The following is a 22,994-nucleotide window of genomic DNA, read 5'->3' on the forward strand; positions in this document are numbered from 1 at the left end:
CAGGTTTTTCCTACATATTAAAGCCCACATATACAGTGTAAAAGATACACTATATACGTGGTAGTGCATGATCAGGCGGAATTTGTGTTTATAAATTTTTCGTTTATGTGGATGGGTAAAGCTTGATCAGTGATTAACCCCCCCACAGGTTGTACAACCTAGACATCGGAACACCCAGGTTTTTTAATATCCAGCATGTTGAAGACTTGTAATGTGTATAGGGTCAGTTTTAATAAGCCAGTCCCGTAAGAGGACCCCTAGATCTCTTGAAGCCCACTCTTGGGGGATCAGCTTATACAAAGGTAATGATCTGTCCTGTCTTAATAATGTCCCATTGTTTGTTTAGTATGTCCCTTAAGGGGCCTTTACACCAGTGAATTTTGTGATGAATGTCATCCTGTTGTCCACCTGCTTAGTTGTACATGCACTCTCCTGACATACCTGGACACGTTGTTCCATGAGTAACTTATCCGGATAGCTCCTAGCTTCAAATCGTTGCATCATCTCAGTGAGTTGCTCTTCTCTTTTTTCTTTTTCAGAATTATTTCTCACCACCCGGAGCAGTTGAGATTTAGGCAATGCTCTCTTCAACGGGGGAGGATGACAACTAGTGTAATGTAGCAAGGAGTTTCTATCAGTCTCCTTTCTATATAAGGTGGACTGAATCCTACCATTGCTGATGTATAGTCTTACATCTAAGAAGTCGATCTGTCTTTTGCTGGTAGTCATTTTGAATTTCAATGCCAAATTGGCTCCATTAAGCTCCTGAAACCATTCATCCAGACTAGCTGCTGTCCCAGACCAGATCAGGAACAGGTCATCTATATATCGCTTAAAAAAGCAAATATTCTTGACCTTGAATAACTCTGTTCCAAATTCCTCAAAGTGGGCCATGAATAAATTGGCGTACGATGGGGCCATATTAGACCCCATCGCCGTACCCTTCAACTGTAAAAAGAAAGATTGTTCAAAGCGAAAGTAATTGGTGGTTAAACAAAATTCCAATAATTGCCCAATTATCTCAGGAGGAGGTCCAATGTATGGAAATCTGCATAGATGAAATAAAACAGCAAGTAACCCCTCATCATGAGGGATTACAGTATATAAGCTGGTCACATCTAGTGTGACCAGCCATATATCATCATCAACCTCCCCGAATTGCTTGAGCATCTCCAATAGTGCCATGGAGTCCCTCAAATATGATGGTGTATGGTATACCAGCGGTTGCAGGAATCTGTCCACTAAAGTGGCTATTGGCTGTTGTAAGGACCCTATTGATGATACAATGGGCCTTCCAGGAGGAGGTAAGATCCCCTTGTGTATTTTGGGGAGAGTGTACAGGACTGGGGTTCTCGGGTATGGGACCACCAGATAATGATAGGTGTCTTGTTGATGAAGCCTTGTTCATAATCAATTTGATGTACGTAGTCATGTTGTTGTTTCTTAAATGTCTGTGTGGGGTTCATGAGGAAGCGGTCTGTAGTGTCACCATCCGCAAGCTGTGATATAATTTCTGTCCTATAGTCCCTTATAGTTGAGAATGACACACTGCCCCACCTTTGTCAAGCTTCACGTATGATCAAATCTTTATTCTCCAGCATGATTTTTTTAAGGCTTTTCCAATCATCATCGGAAAAGTATTAAATCGTCTTCTTCTGCTGTAGTGATATGAGTGGATACACCATCCTCCTGTAGTCCGTCCGCGTAAAGGTGTTTATACTAGCGGTTTACCAAAAATGAGGAGTATAAGTAGATTTTTTCTCTTTAATTGACCTCTGGTCAGTGTCAGATTCTCCGAATTTTTCTTTTAAGGATAATAATCTCTGAAATACAGTATATATATATATTAATATGTGCATAATATGTATTTACAGACATATATACACATATAGACACCTAAATACATATGTACACATTTATAGACATATATACAAGTGCATTGGAGCCCTTTGCAGTTAAGTAGAGGAAAACATGTAAAATCATAGTTATGCTATATTCATTTTTATTACAGGTTTTAACTATGTATTTACTGTAAATATTTAACATTCCAATGTTCTGCACATAGCAGAATATGTTCTAAGTATTGATAAATAGATATTCCTATATATCTCTGTATATATCTATGCCGAAATGTAATCATGTTTTATATAGATATCGATGTGATAATTTTACCAAAAAAAAATGAGCTATATGTAGAAATATGTATCTATGAATAAATAGAACATATTCTGATATTTGAAGAACATTGGAATGTGAACTATTCATATTTCCATGTCGGGTTAGTGCAATTGAGAATATGCGATCGGGTTTAAGCAAAAGTGGGGTGTTAGGTTTTTTCCACTTTTTTCCTCCATTGGATTTCTATGGGGGAATACACAAATTCTGCTTTTTGTGTTTGTTGGTTTAGCGTGAGAGCAAAAAACAGTTTACTTTCAACTCTTAATATGAGCGCAACTGTCAAGCGCAAAAAGCTTACTTTTAGCGCAATTACGCTCGAGCTGAAGCATTAATTTGTGCTCCACTCATAATCTGGCCCTTTGTGGTGTATGGATATATATATATATATATATATATATATATATATATATATATATATTTTTTTTTTTTTTTTTTATATATATATATATAATGGAAATCTTGATATTTGAAAAGGAGACACTAAAACCCATTTAAATTTAAAACAAAAGAGGATAATAGGATGCCACAACGTCCAATAAATATTGAACCAAATGAATACACAATGACCATTGTTACTCAGAAATGCGACAAAGACAAAATCAATTAAATAGGAAGATGCATAATCCTATCTTATCCTTTCAACTCTTTTCCCCTTAGACAAAGAATTCTGAGAAACAGATTATGAATATCATTGAATCGGTGATAATAAATCAAACTCCTTGTTAAGACCAATAATATCTAAGTGCTGGCGATGTGGTCTCTTAGGACATTGAATCATTAATTGTTCTTGTGCTCTCTTCTGCGCAGATCTACATTTTTGAGAATAATATTTACTACCAACCTGATGTTAAGAGCAGTTCTCTGAGACTGACTTCATCAGGAAAAGAAGGAATCATCTATAATGGAATTGCAGATTGGCTCTATGAGGGTAAGAACAGCTGAGTGTGATGAATGTCACTCGTCACGCATGTAATTGCTCTCATACTAACTGTATTACACTCATGTTAACTGTAAAACATTTTATAGCATGTGACACAAACTGCACTGCTATGACTCTAATTGTATCAAATCCATTACTACTGACATGACTAAAGTGTTTTCACGCTAGCTTGAGCACACCCAACCCCAGACTGGCCATCAGGCAAGCTAGGTAAATGCCCATTGTACCATGTCAGAATATGTTAGCCCTGACAACCTGTTCTTAATATGGCAGCTAAATGGACTTTCTAGTGGTGCCAGATGTCCATTATTTAAAAGGGACACATTCTTTCACTAATCCTTTAGAAATGCTTATTAAATGATTTATCTATAAAAGTCCCCTTAGACTTTAGTTATTGTATTTTGAAGAAAAATCATGAGATAAGATACATTTTTCTAAATGATTGTGATCAAACCCCTGTGTTTAACCGTCTTAAAGACTTCAAAGTCCATATAAACATATAAAAATAGATATTGATGGCAAATAAGAGCCATAGGCCCAGCAAGTCTGCCCGATATTTCCTTAAAGTATAAACTCATTTAGTCCATAAGAAATCCTTATGCTTGTCCCAGGCATTCTTAAAGTCCCCTCACAGTGTTTGTCATTACTATCTCTTGTGGAAGTTTTATTCCATGAATTAATCACCTTTTCTGTAAAGAAGTTCTGCAATTTACTCCTGAATATACTACCCTTCAGCTTGAGATCATGACCCTATGACCTTGAATTTTCCTTTTTATGTAAAATACTCACTGGCTCAGTTTTACTAAGCCCTTTAATATACTAATATAGTCCAGCTCACAAAACAGTCAGTAAGTAAATCAGAAATGAAATACAAATGTAATCACAATCACTGACCATATCCTGCTCATGAGTGGCTTAGCAGTGTGTTTGATGCAAACCATTAACTATGTGTGTAGTACTTTATGGAACATATTTCAGCATTTTATTATAGCACTGATATGCCCCTTTTTACTGACTAATATGGGATGCAGGCCACCTATAAATCAAGCCATTCCCAGACATACTTTTGGTCATGGTCTATACATCTGTGGCGCTCTAGTGGTACATATTTTTATACTGCTCCAAGATTACATTTCAGCTGACCACCATGTTTCAAAACTTTTTCGCTTCATCTCTGTGGCTTCTCAGGCCCAGATCTTTCCCTTCTAGAAACACCAGTATGAAAGAAATAATCCACTTAGCAGTAAATTCTTCTTGTTATTCAGTTTACTTATATTATAAACTAGGTCCTCTAACAAAGGGAGTAAAACAACCATTAAATCTGTAGGCAGGAGACAGCACACACAACTCAAATCAGTTTACGGGGGAGAAGGTGAGGGAAAATTTAAGTGGGTTTATTAATCAAAATTTAAGGGATGAATTGAAAATATTTATTACTTATAACCCTTAAATTCCAGAATCTGAAGCAGTAATATACATCAGAATGTACAAGGAGATGCAAAAAGATTTGCAGGCAGAGAGAAAAGACTGCTGGTTACTGGACTACTTAAATACTTAGAACCCACTGTAGAAATATTCTTCAATTCAGAGCAAATGATTCAGATATTATAAAATATCACAGACATACCCATTTACACTAAATAACTTTATTGGGAGGAAACAAAAATATATGACAGTCCAGCAGGACTGGTACTCACACACACACACACATACAGTTAAAACTAGCTGAAACTCAGATAGTGAAATTGTCTAGAATGCACCTGTATGATGCTAATTAGTTACTCACAAAAGGTACATATAATATATATGTTTATACAAATGATTAACCCCAGGGAGTAAACAAGTTAATATAAACAGTGGTAGTGTAAGATGTCTAATATGTTAGTTAGCCTGTACTGAAAAGGCACCATACTATTATAAACAATGCGTGATGAAATGTATATATTTGTGCATTGGGATCTCTTAAATAATCAAAAAGTCCACCGTATAAATATACTGGTAGTTCAATCACATAGAATAATAGTAGTTTACAATGTTTGTTACGCTTTTCGTTACAAGTGTTGCAACCTGTGGTAATTTAATGTTAGGAAACCTAAATTGTTGTTAAAATAAAAGCGTTAGTAATTATAAGGTATGGTATATGCCTTTAAGGTCTCAAAAGTTAACAGCTGCGGTGTTATAAAATTTGCGCAAGTTGTATCAACAATATTTTATCCGTATATATCTATTGTTGCCAAGATTATCGTTGTAATGACAGGCACACACTCAAAATATGAGCTGGCAATATTATGTTATATATATTAGCGGAGAAAACATAATTTATGTAAGAACTTACCTGATAAATTCATTTCTTTCATATTAGCAAGAGTCCATGAGCTAGTGACGTTATGGGATATACATTCCTACCAGGAGGGGCAAAGTTTCCCAAACCTTAAAATGCCTATAAATACACCCCTCACCACACCCACAAATCAGTTTAATGCATAGCCAAGAAGTGGGGTGATAAGAAAAAAGTGCGAAAGCATAAAAAATAAGGAATTGGAATAATTGTGCTTTATACAAAAAAATCATAACCACCACAAAAAGGGTGGGCCTCATGGACTCTTGCTAATATGAAAGAAATGAATTTATCAGGTAAGTTCTTACATAAATTATGTTTTCTTTCATGTAATTAGCAAGAGTCCATGAGCTAGTGACGTATGGGATAATGACTACCCAAGATGTGGATCTTCACGCAAGAGTCACTAGAGAGGGAGGGATAAAATAAAGACAGCCAATTCCGCTGAAAATAATCCACACCCAAAATAAAGTTTAAATTTTATAATGAAAAAAACTGAAATTATAAGCAGAAGAATCAAACTGAAACAGCTGCCTGAAGTCCTTTTCTACCAAAAACTGCTTCAGAAGAAGAAAACACATCAAAATGGTAGAATTTAGTAAAAGTATGCAAAGAAGACCAAGTTGCTGCTTTGCAAATCTGATCAACCGAAGCTTCATTCCTAAACGCCCAGGAAGTAGAAACCGACCTAGTAGAATGAGCTGTAATCCTTTGAGGCGGAGTTTTACCCGACTCGACATAAGCATGATGAATTAAAGATTTTAACCAAGATGCCAAAGAAATGGCAGAGGCCTTCTGACCTTTCCTAGAACCGGGAAAAGATAACAAATAGACTAGAAGTCTTCCGGAATTTCTTAGTAGCTTCAACATAATATTTAAAAGCCTCTAACTACATCCAAAGAATGGAATGATCTCTCCTTAGAATTCTTAGGATTAGGACACAATGAAGGAACCACAATTTCTCTACTAATGTTGTTAGAATTCACAACCTTAGGTAAAAATTTAAAAGAAGTTCGCAACACCGCCTTATCCTGATGAAAAATCAGAAAAGGAGACTAACAAGAAAGAGCAGATAATTCAGAAACTCTTCTAGCAGAAGAGATGGCCAAAAGAAACAAAACTTTCCAAGAAAGTAATTTAATGTCCAAAGAATGCATAGGTTCAAACGGAGGAGCTTGAAGAGCCCCCAGAACCAAATTCAAACTCCAAGGAGGAGAAATTGACTTAATAACAGGTTTTATACGAACCAAAGCTTGTACAAAACAATGAATATCAGGAAGATTAGCAATCCTTCTGTGAAAAAGAACAGAAAGAGCAGAGATTTGTCCTTTCAAGGAACTTGCAGACAAACCTTTATCCAAACCATCCTGAAGAAACTGTAAAATTCTCGGAATTCTAAAAGAATGCCAGGAAAAATGATGAGAAAGACACTAAGAAATGTAAGTCTTCCAGACTCTATAATATATCTTTCTAGATACAAATTTACGAGCCTGTAACATAGTATTAATCACAGAGTCAGAGAAACCTCTTTGACTAAGAATCAAGCGTTCAATCTCCATACCTTTAAATTTAAGGAATTTGAGATCCTGATGGAAAAAAGGACCTTGTGACAGAAGGTCTGGTCTTAACGGAAGAGTCCACGGTTGGCAAGAGGCCATCCGGACAAGATCCGCATACCAAAAACCTGTGAGGCCATGCTGGAGCCACCAGCAGAACAAACGAGCATTCCTTCAGAATCTTGGAGATTACTCTTGGAAGAAGAACTAGAGGCGGGAAAGAGATAGGCAGGATGATACTTCCAAGGAAGTGACAATGCATCCACTGCTTCCGCCTGAGGATCCCTGGATCTGGACAGATACCTGGGAAGTTTCTTGTATAGATGAGAAGCATCAGATCTATTTCTGGAAGTCCCCACATTTGAACAATCTGAAGAAATACCCTCTGGGTGAAGAGACCATTCGCCCGGATGTAACGTTTGGCGACTGAGTTAATCCGCTTCCCAATTGTCTATACCTGGGATTATGAACCGCAGGAAACTAGACAGGAGCTGGATTCCGCCCATACCAGTATTCGAGATACTTCTTTCATAGCCAGAGGACTGTGAAGTCCCTCCTTGATGATTGATGTATGCCACAGTTGTGACATTGTCTGTCTGAAAACAAATGAACGATTCTCTCTTTAGAAGAGGCCCATGACTGAAGAGCTCTGAAAAATTGCACCGGAGTTCCAAAAATATTGATTGGTAATCTCACCTCCTGAGATTCCCAAACCCCTTTGTGCTGTCAGAGACCCCCAAACAGCTCCCCAACCTGTCAGACTTGCATCTGTTGAAATTACAGTCCAGGTCGGAAGAACAAAAGAAGCCCCCTGAACTAAACGATGGTGATCTGTCCACCACGTCAGAGAGTGTCGTACAATCGGTTTTAAAGATATTAATTGAGATATCTTTGTGTAATCCCTGCACCACTGGTTCAGCATACAGAGCTGAAGAGGTCGCATGTGAAAACGAGCAAAGGGGATCGCGTCCAATGCAGCAGTCATAAGACCTAGAATTTCCATGCATAAGGCTACCGAAGGGAATGATTGTGATTGAAGGTTTCGATAAGCTGAGATCAATTTTAGACGTCTCTTGTCTGTCAGAGACAGAGTCATGGACACTGAATCTATCTGGAAATCTAAAAAGGTTACCCTTGTCTGAGGAATCAATGAACTTTTCGGTAAATTGATCCTCCAACCATGATTTTGAAGAAACAAACACAAGTTGATTCGTATGAGATTCTGCTAAATGTGAAGACTGAGCAAGTACCAAAATATCGTCCAATAAGGAAATACCACAATACCCTGTTCTCTGATTACAGGACAGAAGGGCACCGAGAACCTTTGTAAAATTCTTGGAGCTGTTGCTAGGCCAAACGGCAGAGCCCACAAACAGGTATGCTTGTCTAGCAAAGAGAATCTCAGAAACTGATAGTGATCTGGATGAATCGGAATATGCAGATATGCATCCTGTAAATCTATTGTGGACATATAATGCCCTTGCTGAACAAAAGGCAGGATAGTCCTTATAGTTACCATTTTGAATGTTGGTATCCTTACATAACGATTCAATATTTTTAGATCCAGAACTGGTCTGAAGGAATTCTCCTTCTTTGGTACAATGAAGAGATTTGAATAAAACCCCAGCCCCTGTTCCAGAACTGGAACTGGCATAATCTACTCCAGCCAACTCTAGATCTGAAAACACATTTCAGAAATGCTTGAGCTTTCGCTGGATTTACTGGGACACGGGAAAGAAAAAAATCTCTTTGCATGAGGCATTATCTTGAAGCCAATTCTGTTACCCTTCTGAAACAATGTTCTGAATCCAAAGATTGTGAATTGAATTGATCCAAATTTCTTTGAAAAAATGTAATCTGCCCCCTACCAGCTGGGCTGGAATGAGGGCCGCACCTTCATGTGGACTTTGGAGCTGGCTTTGGTTTTCTAAAAGGCTTGGATTTATTCCAGACTGGAGATGGTTTCCAAACTGATAACCGCTCCTGTGGGTGAAGGATCAGGCCTTTTGTTCCTTATTGTGACGAAAGGAACGAAAACGATTATTAGACCTAAATTTACCTTTAGATTTTTTATCCTGTGGTAAAAAAGTTCCTTTCCCCTCCAGTAACAGTTGAGATAATAGAATCCAACTGAGAACCAAATAATTTATTACCCTGGAAAGAAAGGGAAAAGCAAAGTTGACTTAGAAGACATATCAGCATTCCAAGTTTTAAGCCATAAAGCTCTTCTAGCTAAAATAGCTAGAGACATATACCTGACATCAACTCTAATGATATCAAAGATGGCATCACAAATAAAGTTTTAGCATGTTGAAGAAGATTAACAATGCTATGAGAATTATGATTTGTTACTTGTTGCGCTAAAGCTTCTAACAAAAAGTTGAAGCTGCAGCAACATCTGCTAAAGATATAGCAGGTCTAAGAAGATTACCTGAACATAAGTAAGCTTTTCTTAGAAAGGATTCAATCTTCCTATCTAAAGGATCCTTAAAGGAAGTACTATCTGCCGTAGGAATAGTAGTACGTTTAGCAAGAGTAGAGATAGCCCCATCAACTTTAGGGATTTTGTCCCAAAACTCTAATCTGTCAGATGGCACAGGATATAATTGCTTAAAACGTTTAGAAGGAGTAAATGAATTACCCAAATTATTCCATTCCCTGGAGATTACTTCAGAAATAGCATCAGGGACAGGAAAAACTTCTGGAATAACTACAGGAGATTTAAAAACCTTATTTAAACGCTTAGATTTAGTATCAAGAGGACCAGAATCCTCTATTTCTAATGCAATTAAAACTTCTTTAAGTAAAGAACGAATAAATTCCATTTTGAATAAATATGAAGATTTATCAGCATCAACCTCTGAGACAGAATCCTCTGAACCAGAGGAACCATTATCAGAATCAGAATGATGATGTTCATTTAAAAATTCATCTGAAAAATGAGAAGTTTTAAAAGACCTTATACGTTTACTAGAAGGAGGAATAACAGACATAGCCTTCTTAATGGATTTAGAAACAAAATCTCTTATGTTAACAGGAACACTCTGAGTATTAGATGTTGACGGAACAGCAACAGGTAATGTAACATTACTAAAGGAAATATTATCTGCATTAACAAGTTTGTCATGACATTCATTACAAACAACAGCTGGAGGAACAGATACCATAAGCTTACAGCAGATACACTTAACTTTGGTAGATCCAGCACCAGGCAGCGTTTTTCCAGAAGTATCTTCTGACTCAGTGTCAATCTGGGACATCTTGCAATATGTAATAGAAAAAACAACATATAAAGCAAAATTGATCAAATTCCTTAAATGACAGTTTCAGGAATGGGAAAAAATGCCAGTGAACAAGTTTCTAGCAACCAGAAGCAATAAATAATGAGACTTAAATAATGTGGAGACAATAGTGACGCCCATATTTTTTAGCGCCAAAAAAGACGCCCACATTATTTGGCGCCTAAATGCTTTTGGCACCAAAAATGACGCCACATCCGGAACGCCGACACTTTTGGCGCAAAAAAACGTCAAAAATGACGCAACTTCCGGCGACAGAAACAGAAAAAAAATTTTGCGCCAAAAAAGTCAGCGCCAAGAATGACGCAATAAAATGAAGCATTTTCAGCCCCCGTGAGCCTAACAGCCCACAGGGAAAAAAGTCAAATTTTAAGGTAAGAAAAAAATTGATTTATTCATATGCATTATCCCAAATATGAAACTGACTGTCTGAAATAAGGAATGTTTGAACATCCTGAGTCAAGGCAAATAAATGTTTGAATACATATAGTTAGAACTTTATATAAAGTGCCCAACCATAGCTTAGAGTGTCACAGAAAATAAGACTTACTTACCCCAGGACACTCATCTACATGTAGTAGAAAGCCAAACCAGTACTGAAACGAGAATCAGTAGAGGTTATGGTATATATAAGAGTATATCGTCGATCTGAAAAGGGAGGTAAGAGATGAAACTCTACGACAGATAACAGAGAACCTATGAAATAGACCTCGTAGAAGGAGATCATTGAATTCAAATAGGCAATACTCTCCTCACATCCCTCTGACATTCACTGCACGCTGAGAGGAAAACCGGGCTCCAACCTGCTGCGGAGCGCATATCAACGTAGAATCTAGCACAAACTTACTTCACCACCTCCATAGGAGGCAAAGTTTGTAAAACTGATTTGTGGGTGTGGTGAGGGGTATATTTATAGGCATTTTAAGGTTTGGGAAACTTTGCCCCTCCTGGTAGGAATGTATATCCCATACGTCACTAGCTCATGGACTCTTGCTAATTACATGAAAGAAATATAAATAATATATTAGTTCAACACTTGCCAGCAATTATTACAGGCATCAGTACTCTGTCTTTAGTGCAAAGAAAATATATCTGTAGCATTAAGCAGTTTGAATCTCTCTATACCTTTTATACCTTTAAATACTGGCTTATTCAGAAAAGATAAATATAGGATCCTAAATACAGCTCCTGCTATATGGTAAACCAACAAAGTTAGCTAGTAAAGAGAATTATCAGACTAGGCTAAAAAACAACAACAGAGAATCTATAAGTGGCGATATCAAACATCTAATAGACATAGGTACAATAGAACCCAAATAAGAGAAAACAATAATGGGACAGATACTGAAACTGACATCTCAGATAACGAAAGTAACAGAGATGAAATGGAGCCCATGACAAGAGACACTCCAGTACCTATAACACAAGTAAATTCTTTACCATCTACGTCCCACTCTAACAGAGAGGTGTCTTTTTTAGCATTAAGCCAGCGACAACAACAGGTATTAAACACGTCGACAACCAACAAACCGACAAGGGGCAACAAAAGGAAAAATACAGGCCCCCAAAGACAGTCAGAGAGAAAGAGAGAGATGAGTCCGCTCACCACGATCAGGACCAACTCATGAGAATTATTAACCTTAGCAAACACACACTAAATACCAACCATGAAAGTGTTCTCTCTAAAGGGTTAACCTTTTGCCCCACAAACACTTTAAATAAGTTTGAATTAACTAAAGATATTCATTTATTTTCACACAAACTGTTGCTAAAAACGATGTATTCAAACAAAAATGATCCCACTCTATCTAAAGAAGAGTTAGACTCCTTGCAAGATCTGGAGGAACTCTTAAGTGATTCTGATACTGAAACTCAAAACAACCTTTGGAAGAAAGGGTTAAAACCAAAATCTACATGCACTCCACCAGCATCTATTTCACCACAAGTTAATGTTTTTTCCCAGATTGTATGTAAAATGATAGAAACACTACCTATTTATGATGTGAACAACAACCTTACCCACTCAGAGAGAAGAGCTCTGAATGACATAAAAACATGGACTGACGTAGTCATCAAGCCGTCAGATAAGGGCGGAAACATAGTTGTGTGGCCTAAAGATGATTATGTTGAAGAAGCTATGCGACAACTATCCAACAAAGATTGCTATAAAAAACTTCTATTCAATCCTCAAACAGAATACATGGAACAATATAATAAACTCATTTTAAAAGTGTGGAATAATGGAATCATTACTAAAACTGAAAAAAACTTTCTGATACAAAAGAATCCGACTCTGGCTACTATTTACTTTTTGCCAAAAGTTCATAAGAATTTGACCAAACCACCTGGGAGACCCAGCGTATCAGGTAATAACAATCTAACTGAGGCTGCTAGTAAATACATAGATCAGAGATTAAGAGAATACCTGACTATGATGCCCTCGTATGTCCGAGATAATATGGAAGTCTTGAAAATTCTACAAAACATACATCTGAACCAGTATACCTGGCTTATCACAGCAGATGTAGAATCCTTATACACCAGTATCAGACACAATGATGGGATACAAGCAGTAAGATACTTCCTATCAATTAATGAATCTGACAACAAAGAACACAATGAGTTTATTTTACTCCTTTTAAAATATGTACTGACCCACAACATCTTTACATTTAAAGTTTTTTCCTACAAACACAAGGTCCCGCAATGGGCACCTCGTGTGCCCCAACATATGCCAACCTATTTCTAGGGTTCTGGGAACAAAAAATTGTTTTCTCAGAAGGCATGGAGGCATTCACAAACCATGTGCCCCTATGGATAAGGTACATTGATGATGTACTATTCATCTGGGAAGGCACATGTGAACATCTTGATGAGTTTTTATCAGTACTTAATGTAAACAATTTGAACATTCAGTTAACATACCAAGCTGATTTACATAAAATTGACTTCCTAGATTTGACAATCACAAAAAACAATGATGGTACCATTACAACTAAAGTATTTAGGAAAGAAACATCTACAAATTCTTTGTTACATAAGACATCCGGGGAGAACTTTAAAAGCTATGCCATACGGCAAATTTTTACGACTAAGGAGAAATTGTTCTAATGTGACAATCTACGAACATGAAAGCAAACTTTTAACAACTAGGCTATCACAAAGAGGCTACAGTAACAGAGCCATAAAACAAGCTAAATTCAGAGCATTAAAAACCTCTAGAGAGAAATTGTTATGCCCTAAAGTCAAAGACAATTCCACAACCATCCCAAGACTGATTACAACATATAATCCTCAGATGCAAAGTGTAATAAAAATATTCAATGAGAACTGGCATATCCTCACCAGTGACCCTGAGCTGAAGGATATAATAGGCGACAGAGTGAGAATTGGATATAGGTGACCGATGAATCTTAAAGATCAATTTGTACAAAGCCACTATGTACACATTCCTAAAAAAAGTGATACTGATCCTGGAATGTATCCCTGTGGCACATGCTCAGTGTGTACTCTTGTGACAAAGATAAAAGAAATTAAGGACAAATATGGCAAGATTCAAAAACTGAAACATCACCTCACTTGTAGATCCTCAGGCGTCATTTATGTCATTTTCTGCGAATGTGAGAAAGCCTATGTAGGCATGACCACCAGAGAAGCAAGGGTTAGAATATTAGAGCACAAAAACAACATTAAAAACGCAGAAAAAGACCAACGAAACGGAAAAAGATCACCAGTGTTGCAAAACATTTTTTATTGAAACATCAAAGTCAACACAATCATATCAAATTCTCTGTTCTTCAGAAAATCTCCCTTGGCTTCAGAGGGGGCAGTCTTGAAGATTCACTATTGAAAGCAGAATGCCGCTGGATACATCTGCTCAATACAGTATACCCTTATGGGTTAAATGAATATAACAATTACAATGTTTATTTATAATAATGTATCCCCACTAAGATCTGGTTCTATTTTAGCATGCTTATGTAAATATAAGATCTGGTTCTATTCAAACATGCACAGGTTAATAAAAGCTATACTCTACATTACCACAATAATAGTAGCACATTGCAATTTTGATCTTAGAATTTTTTCAATTACTCACTCCTCACTTTCCCTTTTTTTCATCTTTACATTTTTTCACGCAAATTTAAGTGCACCATATTAATTATTCACAATTTTGATATTATATTAAAATAAGTTTACTTTTACTTAATTTGTATAAGCTGAACATCTCACTGAGCTGTCACTGATTTTTCATCAAGACATTGTTCCCCTCACTCTTCAATCCATCTTTTGTTAAGTTGGTATTACCAACAAATAATTTTCTTCACTCACAACACACAAAAATAACACATTTTATTCAAAGCACAATCACACTGTATTATTATAATAATTCAACCACAATATGCCAATTCACTATTAATAATAGATGTATTTTCTGAATCGGATACAGTAACATTTCTGTTTTCTTCTGCCATTTATTGATTATTCTTTTATATTTCATATTTTATTTTTTATTGATTTTATTTTATAATTTTTTGGCTCATTCACATCTCTTCAGACAGTAGATTAATAATGTATCTGTTTTGAAATAAGATCAATATTCATACACACAAGACATGCATAATAGTGCTATTTGTAGATTATACATTGGTAAGCATACATTATGGATACAAACAACAACAGATACCACTGCAAAATCTGAGAATTCATATCATTATAATGTAATCTTGTTCATATAACATAATCAAGCGACTAGAATATATACTACGTTTCCCGTTTTTCTAACTTTTTAGCTGCTGCGTGATGATAGTGACATACATAGCCGCTCCAGTCGCTATACATTTAGGCAATTTTGTTTCTCACATATTAACAGAAGCCAGCTCATTATGCCACCGTATTCAGTCAACGTCAACATTGTTGACACTTAACGTCAACCAATCAGAACAATGTATGTTGCAATGGTGGAGAACCAATCGGAACACAGGGGCGGATCTTAGACTTGGATATCACCCGCTCTGTCCTGCCGGCGCGTACCCCTCTGAGGAAGTGTTATGTGAAACGCGTCAGGGGCACTACCACAAGGTTATGGAACCTCTATTTTAGAAGACTGACTCAGTTTAATATTGGAATAGCACCTTAATTATTATCCTTATTAACAGTGGCAGTTAAACGTTAATCAGGTCTCCGCTATAGAAGAGACCTTTTTTAGCCTAGTCTGATAATTCTCTTTACTAGCTAACTTTGTTGGTTTACCATATAGCAGGAGCTGTATTTAGGATCCTATATTTATCTTTTCTGAATAAGCGAGTATTTAAAGGTATAAAAGGTATAGAGAGATTCAAACTGCTTAATGCTGCAGATATATTTCTTTGCACTAAAAACAGAGTACTGATGCCTGTAATAATTGCTGGCAAGTGTTGAACTAATATATTATTTATATTTTCCGCTAATATATATAAACATAATATTGCCAGCTCATATTTTGAGTGTGTGCCTGTCATTACAACGATAATCTTGGCAACAATAGATATATACGGATAAAATATTGTTGATACAACTTGCGCAAATTTTATAACACCGCAGCTGTTTTGAGACCTTAAAGGCATATACCATACCTTATAATTACTAATGCTTTTATTTTAACAACAATTTAGGTTTCCTAACATTAAATTACCACAGGTTGCAACACTTGTAACGAAAAGCGTAACAAACATTGTAACTACTATTATTCTATGTGATTGAACTACCAGTATATTTATACGGTGGACTTTTTGGATTATTTAAGAGATCCCAATGCACAAATATATACATTTCATCACGCATTGTTTATAATAGTATGGTGCTTTTCAGTACAGGCTAACTAACATATTAGACATCTTACACTACCACTGTTTATATTAACTTGTTCACTCCCTGGGGTTAATCATTTGTATAAACATATATATTATATGTACCTTTTGTGAGTAACTAATTAGCATCATACAGGTGCATTCTAGACAATTTCACTATCTGAGTTTCAGCTAGTTTTAACTGTATGTGTGTGTGTGCGTGAGTACCAGTCCTGCTGGACTGTCATATATTTTTTTTCTCTCCCAATAAAGTTATTTAGTGTAAATGGGTATGTCTGTGATATTTTATAATATCTGAATCTTTTGCTCTGAATTGAAGAATATTTCTACAGTGGGTTCTAAGTATTTAAGTAGTCCAGTAACCAGCAGTCTTTTCTCTCTGCTGCAAATCTTTTTGCATCTCCTTGTACAACTCAAATCAGGCAAAGAACAATGGGATTGCCTCTTCCATCAATCAACACATGAATAAGAGCCTGAGACAAGAGTGAAAGATGAAGCAATAAAAGTCCAACTTTAAAGTTATTAGAGGCTGATCTGTAAAAATGTGTGTATGTATATATATATATATATATATAATATATATATATATATATATATATATATATATATATATATATATATATATATATATATAGACAAACAAAGCAGGCTTGCACTCACTGGACTTTAACAACAGGTTATTTTAATGTGACGTTTCGGGGAACGTATCCCCTTCCTCAGACAAAAAAACTTTTTTGTCTGAGGAATGGGATACGTTCACTGAAACGTAACATTGAAATCACCTGTTGTTAAAGTCCAGTGAGTGCAAGCCTGCTTTGCTTGTCTATTATGGAATACTGCAGGCACCCTGGCAGTTGAACCATGAAGTGAGAGTGCTCTCCTGCTGCATTCTCTCTCTCTCTCTCTATCTATCTATCTATCTATCTATCTATCTATCTATCTATCTATCTATATCTCTATCTATATCTCTATCTATATCTCTATCTTTATCTCTATATCTCTATATCTCTATCTATATCTCTATATCTATATCTATCTATCTATATCTCTATATCTCTCTCTATATCTCTATATCTCTCTCTCTCTCTATATCTCTCTCTCTCTATATCTCTCTCTCTCTATCTCTCTCTCTCTCTCTCTCTCTCTCTCTCTCTCTATCTATCTATCTCTCTATCTATATCTCTATCTATATCTCTATCTATATATCTATATCTCTATATCTCTATCTATATCTCTATATCTATATCTATCTATCTATATCTCTATATCTCTCTCTATATCTCTCTCTATATCTCTCTCTCTCTATATCTCTCTCTCTATATATCTCTCTCTCTATATATCTCTCTCTCTATATCTCTCTCTCTCTATATCTCTCTCTATATCTCTCTATCTATATATATATATCTCTCTCTCTCTATCTCTCTCTATCTCTCTCTCTCTATCTCTCTCTCTCTCTATATCTCTCTCTCTATATATCTCTCTCTCTATATCTCTCTCTCTATATCTCTCTCTCTCTATATCTCTCTCTCTATATCTCTCTCTCTCTCTATATCTCTCTCTCTCTATATCTCTCTCTCTCTATATCTCTCTCTCTATATATCTCTCTCTCTATATCTCTCTCTCTCTCTCTCTATATATATATATATATATATATATATATATATATATATATATATATATATATATATATATATATATATATATATATATACACCGGCCACTTTATTAGGTACACCTGTTCAATTGCCTGGTAACACAAATTGCTAATCAGCCAATCACATGGCAGCAACTCAATGCATTTAGGTATCTAGACATGGTGAAGACGACTTTCTAAAGTTCAAACTGAGCATTAGAATAGGGAAGAAAGGTGATTTAAGTTACTTTGAATGTGGCATGGTTGTTGGTGCCAGACGGGCTGGTCTGAGTATTTCAAAACCTGCTGATCTACTGGGATTTTCATGCACAACCATCTCTAGGGTTTACAGAGAATGGTCTAAAAAAGACAAAATATTCAGTGAGCGGCAGTTGTGTGGACGGAAATGCCTTATTGATGTCAGAGGTCAGAGAAGACTAGGCAGATTGGTTTGAGATGATAGAAAGGCAACAGTAACTCAGATAACCACTCGTTACAACCAAGGTATGCAGAATACCATCTCTGAATGCACAACACGTTGAACCTTGAAGCAGATGGGCTACAGCAGCAGAAGACCACACCGGGTGCCACTCCTGTCAGCTAAGAACAGGAAACGTAGGCTACAATTTGCACAGGCTCACCAAAATTGGACAATAGAAGATTGGAAAAATGTTGCCTGGTCTGATGAGTCTCAATTTCAGCTGCAACATTCATATGGTAGAGTCAGAATTTGGCGTAAACATCATGAAAGCATGGATCCATCCTGCCTTGTATCAATGGTTCAGGCTGGTGGTGGTGGTGTAATGTGTGGGGGATATTTTTTGGCACACTTTGGGCCCCTTAGTACCAATTGAGTATCGTTTAAATGCCACGGCCTTCCTGGGTATTGTTGCTGACCATGTCCATCCCTTTATGACTTGGGTGTACCCATCTTCTGATGGCTACTTCCAGCGGGATAATGCACCATGTCACAAAGCTCAAATCATTTCAAACTGGTTTTTTGAACATGATAATGAGTTCACTGTACTCCAATGGCATCCACAGTCACCAGATCTCAATCCATTAGAACACCTTTGGGATGTGGTGGAACGGGAGATTCACATCATGGGTGTGCAGCCAACAAATCTGCAGCAACTGCGTGATGCTATCATGTCAATATGGACCAAAATGTCTGATGAATGTTTCCAACACCTTGTTGAATCTATGCCATGAAGAATTAAAGCAGTTCTAAAGGCAAAAGGGGGTGCAACCCGGTACTAGCAAGGTGTACCTAATAAAGTGGCCGGTGAGTGAATATATACTGTATATATAAGCATTTTGGCTTAAATAGTGATGTTAACTAAGATTTTGTCAGGTCAGTAAACACACTTAACTCTTTGCCGTATCATACCCACAAGGTACATGCCTGGCACACCATTCTACTTATCATCCTAGCAATGTTATTGATTTACTTCACATTACACCTAATTGAATGTCTTTCAAGTGAGCAACTTATAGGAGATTTCATTTGGGCATTAAACGGTTGTCAGCAAGTGAGCTGCTTAGTAATATGATTCATTCTTCTAGGTTAATAAAAGTTGGCAGCAAATTTACCTTAAAGGGACAGTAAACCCAAACATTTTATTTCAATATTTAGATAGAGAATAAAATTTTTAAAAAGTTTCCAATTTACTTCTATTATCAGATTTGTTTTGTTCTCATGTTATTCTTTGTTGAAGGAGTACCTAGGTAGGTAGCGTGCACATGCCTGAAACTCTACATGACAGGAAATAGTGCTGCCATCTAGTGCTCCTGCTAATGTATAACATTGTTGCAAAACTGGTACCATATAGTTTTGTGTTCACACGTGCACACTCAGGAGCTTACATCCCAGCGTTTCAACAAAGGATAACAAGAAAACAAAGAAAATTTGATAACAGAAGTAAATTGAAAAGTTGTTTAAAATTGCATGCTCCATGAAATTATTTTATTGTAACAACTATTATTGGCAGAAGGAAAAAAAAAATAGAGAGAGAAAAGCTCCAACACGATGCAGAGATAGCACTGAAGACTAATAGAGAAACTAACGGCTAGATTAGGAGTTTGGCGGTAGATGTGCTGCTAACGCTACGCGTGGTTTATGTTTAACGCACAGCATTGTTTGACTCCGGTATTTAGAGTTCAAAAAAGACCATCTAACGATGCTCCTAAAGCGTGTATTTCACACGCGGAATCCTGCCCGCGTTAGACAGTCTCCCATAGAGATCAATGGAAAAGCAAAATAATTAGCTTTTTTCACCTAACACTCGATCTCGCGAGAAATACGCACAGCTCGGTCATATGACGCATACCACATCATGCACAACAATAACACGCCGCAAATGTCACAACAACAATCACTCAACAAAGCACACAAGCATTACACATTCACAAGCGGGGGGATTTTTATTAAAATTTAATACAGGGAATACGCATATACTTTAAGATGCGGAAATACGCTAAATAACAACAAGGAAAAAAATATATACATACACTAGCAAAATAATCACATTCAATATCACTATATATTAGGACAAACATACATATACAACACTTCACTAATACCACACCATCGCAAATTCACATTTAAACAGAATACTATTGGACAATGTTATAGAAAACGAGCACTATGACATCATCGCATTCTACACATTCCACAAATACTAACTCCAAATGAGCATGCGCAAATTCACACAACTAATACACATTGCACTAATATTAATTGCTAATAAAGCACACCTGAACACAATTTACAACGGAAATTGGTACATCATTAAACATTTACACAGGGTATATAAGCACCACACAAGCATGGCTTCTTTGACTGTGTTGCTGGTGGGTCTTTGGAGATTGGAGGTTTAAGATTAGAGAGTTTGTGCATTATTGTCAGTGAGTTAGTGTTAGTGTGAGAGAGTCAGTTGTTAGTGTTATCGTGAGTGAGTTAGTGGGAGTGGGAGTTAGTGGGAGTGGGAGAGAGTCAGTTAGTGGGAGCGTGAGTGAGTTAGTGGTAGTGGGAGTTGTTAGTGAGAGTTAGTGGTAGTGTGAGAGAGTCAGTTAGTGGGAGCGTGAGTTAGTGCTAGTGTGAGTTATTGAGAGTTAGTGGGAGTGTGAGTTAGTGAGAATTAGTAGTAGTGTGAGTTAGTGAGAATTAGTAGTAGTGTGAGTTAGTGAGAATTAGTAGTAGTGTGAGTTAGTGAGAATTAATAGTAGTGTGAGTTAGCGAGCGAGTGATTTTTCTGTACACTTAACACGTTTACACGCAAACACATTCAATACATACATACACTTATCAATAACACTACATACACTCCATACCCCATACCCCCTCATACTACACTCCATACCCCATTCCCTGTAGTCCCATTCCCTTTCATCCCATTTACTCTTATCACATACCCCATCCCCATCCCATACCCATCCCCTAGTTACATTTAGTTTACATATCCTCCTTTTAGTCTTCTTCTTATTTGTGTTTATTTAAATACTCCTTACCCTCTTTGTTTTTTTAGATCCCTCTCAAACTTTCAGCACTTATTTTGTCTTTTTAGTTCTTTATTTTGACCCCCTTTCATTTCATCACACTCACTTTTTGTTTGATTATTTGGGGTTTAGTTTAGGGAACAGATGGAGGGCAGGCAGGGGAGAGGTAGAGGGGGGAGGAGAGGGAGGGGGAGAGGAACAGGGCAGGAAGGGGGGCAGGAAGGGGGGCAGGAAGCGGGGGTGGAAGCGGTGGGTGGACCCAGCCACTTGGTTCAAGATGAACAAGTGGCTGGGCCCAGTGGCGGACAGAGTAGGGCTTCACAGTCCGGGAAACAGAGGGCATCGTCACAGGGGAAGGCCAAGGCGACTAGGGAGGCGAGGTTTTCGATGGAGGAGAAGGAGGCCCTCGTAGAGGCCTATATGGCCAGGTATAGGAGGCTGCAGCACCAGAAGACCACCCCGACTGAGAAGAGGAAGCTCTGGCATGAGATAAGGAATGCAGTCAATGCAGTGGGTGGCCGGAACAGAGATATGGACTCTATAAAACATCGCTACCGGGACTGTAAGATGGATCTCAAGAAAAATTTAAGCCTGGAAGCCCGACATGCCGCAGGAACCGGTGGCGGCCCTGCCCTGGAAATCGAGTACTGCCGATGGGAGGAAATGTTGAGGCCCAGCATCTCCGAGGTGGATGTAGTCGGTATCGGAGGAATTGATACCGGGAACCTGCCATTCTCATCTGACGGTAAGCTCATTTAAGAATAAATTCACATACGAATGTATTTCAAGGGACACTATACGCAAACCTTTACTTTCATGATTAAGGTAGCGAATACAATTTGACCAAACATTCAAATGTACTTATATTACCTAATTTGAATCATTCTTGAGATATATTTTAATGAAGAAATAGCCATGCACACGGTGAACCAATCATAGGAGGCAGCTATATTCAGCTAACAATCAGCATCTTCTAAGCATATTTAGATATGCTTTTCAGCAAAGAATATCCAGAGAATGAAGCTAATTAGATAAGAAAAGTACATTAGAAAGTTGATTATAAATGTATGCTTCTAAATCATGAAAGATAAAACATTGGGTTTCATGTCCCTTTAAGGATCAGATTAATGCTATAACGTTATTTACACGCATTCACAATTACTTTGCGGTTACATCAGTATCTAGGCTATAGGTTAGGTGTGCATTTAAACAGACTGAAAACAAACGCTAAAACATTCAGATTGAACAGAGATATCACAAACACGGTTTAGAAAATGCGGAAATCGTATTGATTGTTAGATTTCAAAGTGGATTAATGATTCTGCATTTGTAATTGTATTGTAAGCTAAGTCATTTAAAGCTTGATTTGGAAATATGCTAATATATACATTTTTTATTTGTTCAAATATACAGAGTCTGGGGAGGAGGCAGCACAACAAATACAGCCTCCTCCATCTCCCCGGGATGAGAGTGGTGGGGAGGAATTTCCACTTCGGAGGGAAGAGGCCCCCAGTGACGAAGAGGGCACGGAAGCAGATGAAGAGGCCCCGGAAGCAGAGGAGGAGGCCGCGGAACCAAAGGCCCCTCAAGGACCCGCACCCCAACGTGCATGGGCACCCCGCCGTGCACGGGTACCCCGCCAAGCACAACAAGAGGAAATAGCGGAGGTGCGGGTTCTACTAGACTACATAGACCAGATGCGT

The 22,994-nt window shown here is 37.3% G+C and overlaps 1 protein-coding gene across 1 annotated transcript in view; it reads left to right on the top strand.

Moving 5' to 3' along the window:
- The window catches only part of DPP10 (dipeptidyl peptidase like 10), a gene marked incomplete at its 5' end in the record, with an annotated part of 707,293 nt that overhangs the window by 548,422 nt on the left and 135,877 nt on the right, over positions 1-22,994 (top strand). Inside the window, one exon of the mRNA XM_053698006.1 lies at positions 2,986-3,106. Within this exon, the coding sequence (XP_053553981.1) occupies positions 2,986-3,106 (121 nt within the window). The remainder of the gene's footprint in view (positions 1-2,985; positions 3,107-22,994) is intronic.

Source organism: Bombina bombina, chromosome 1 (genome assembly GCF_027579735.1).
Source record: "Bombina bombina isolate aBomBom1 chromosome 1, aBomBom1.pri, whole genome shotgun sequence".
Lineage (NCBI taxonomy): Eukaryota > Metazoa > Chordata > Amphibia > Anura > Bombinatoridae > Bombina > Bombina bombina.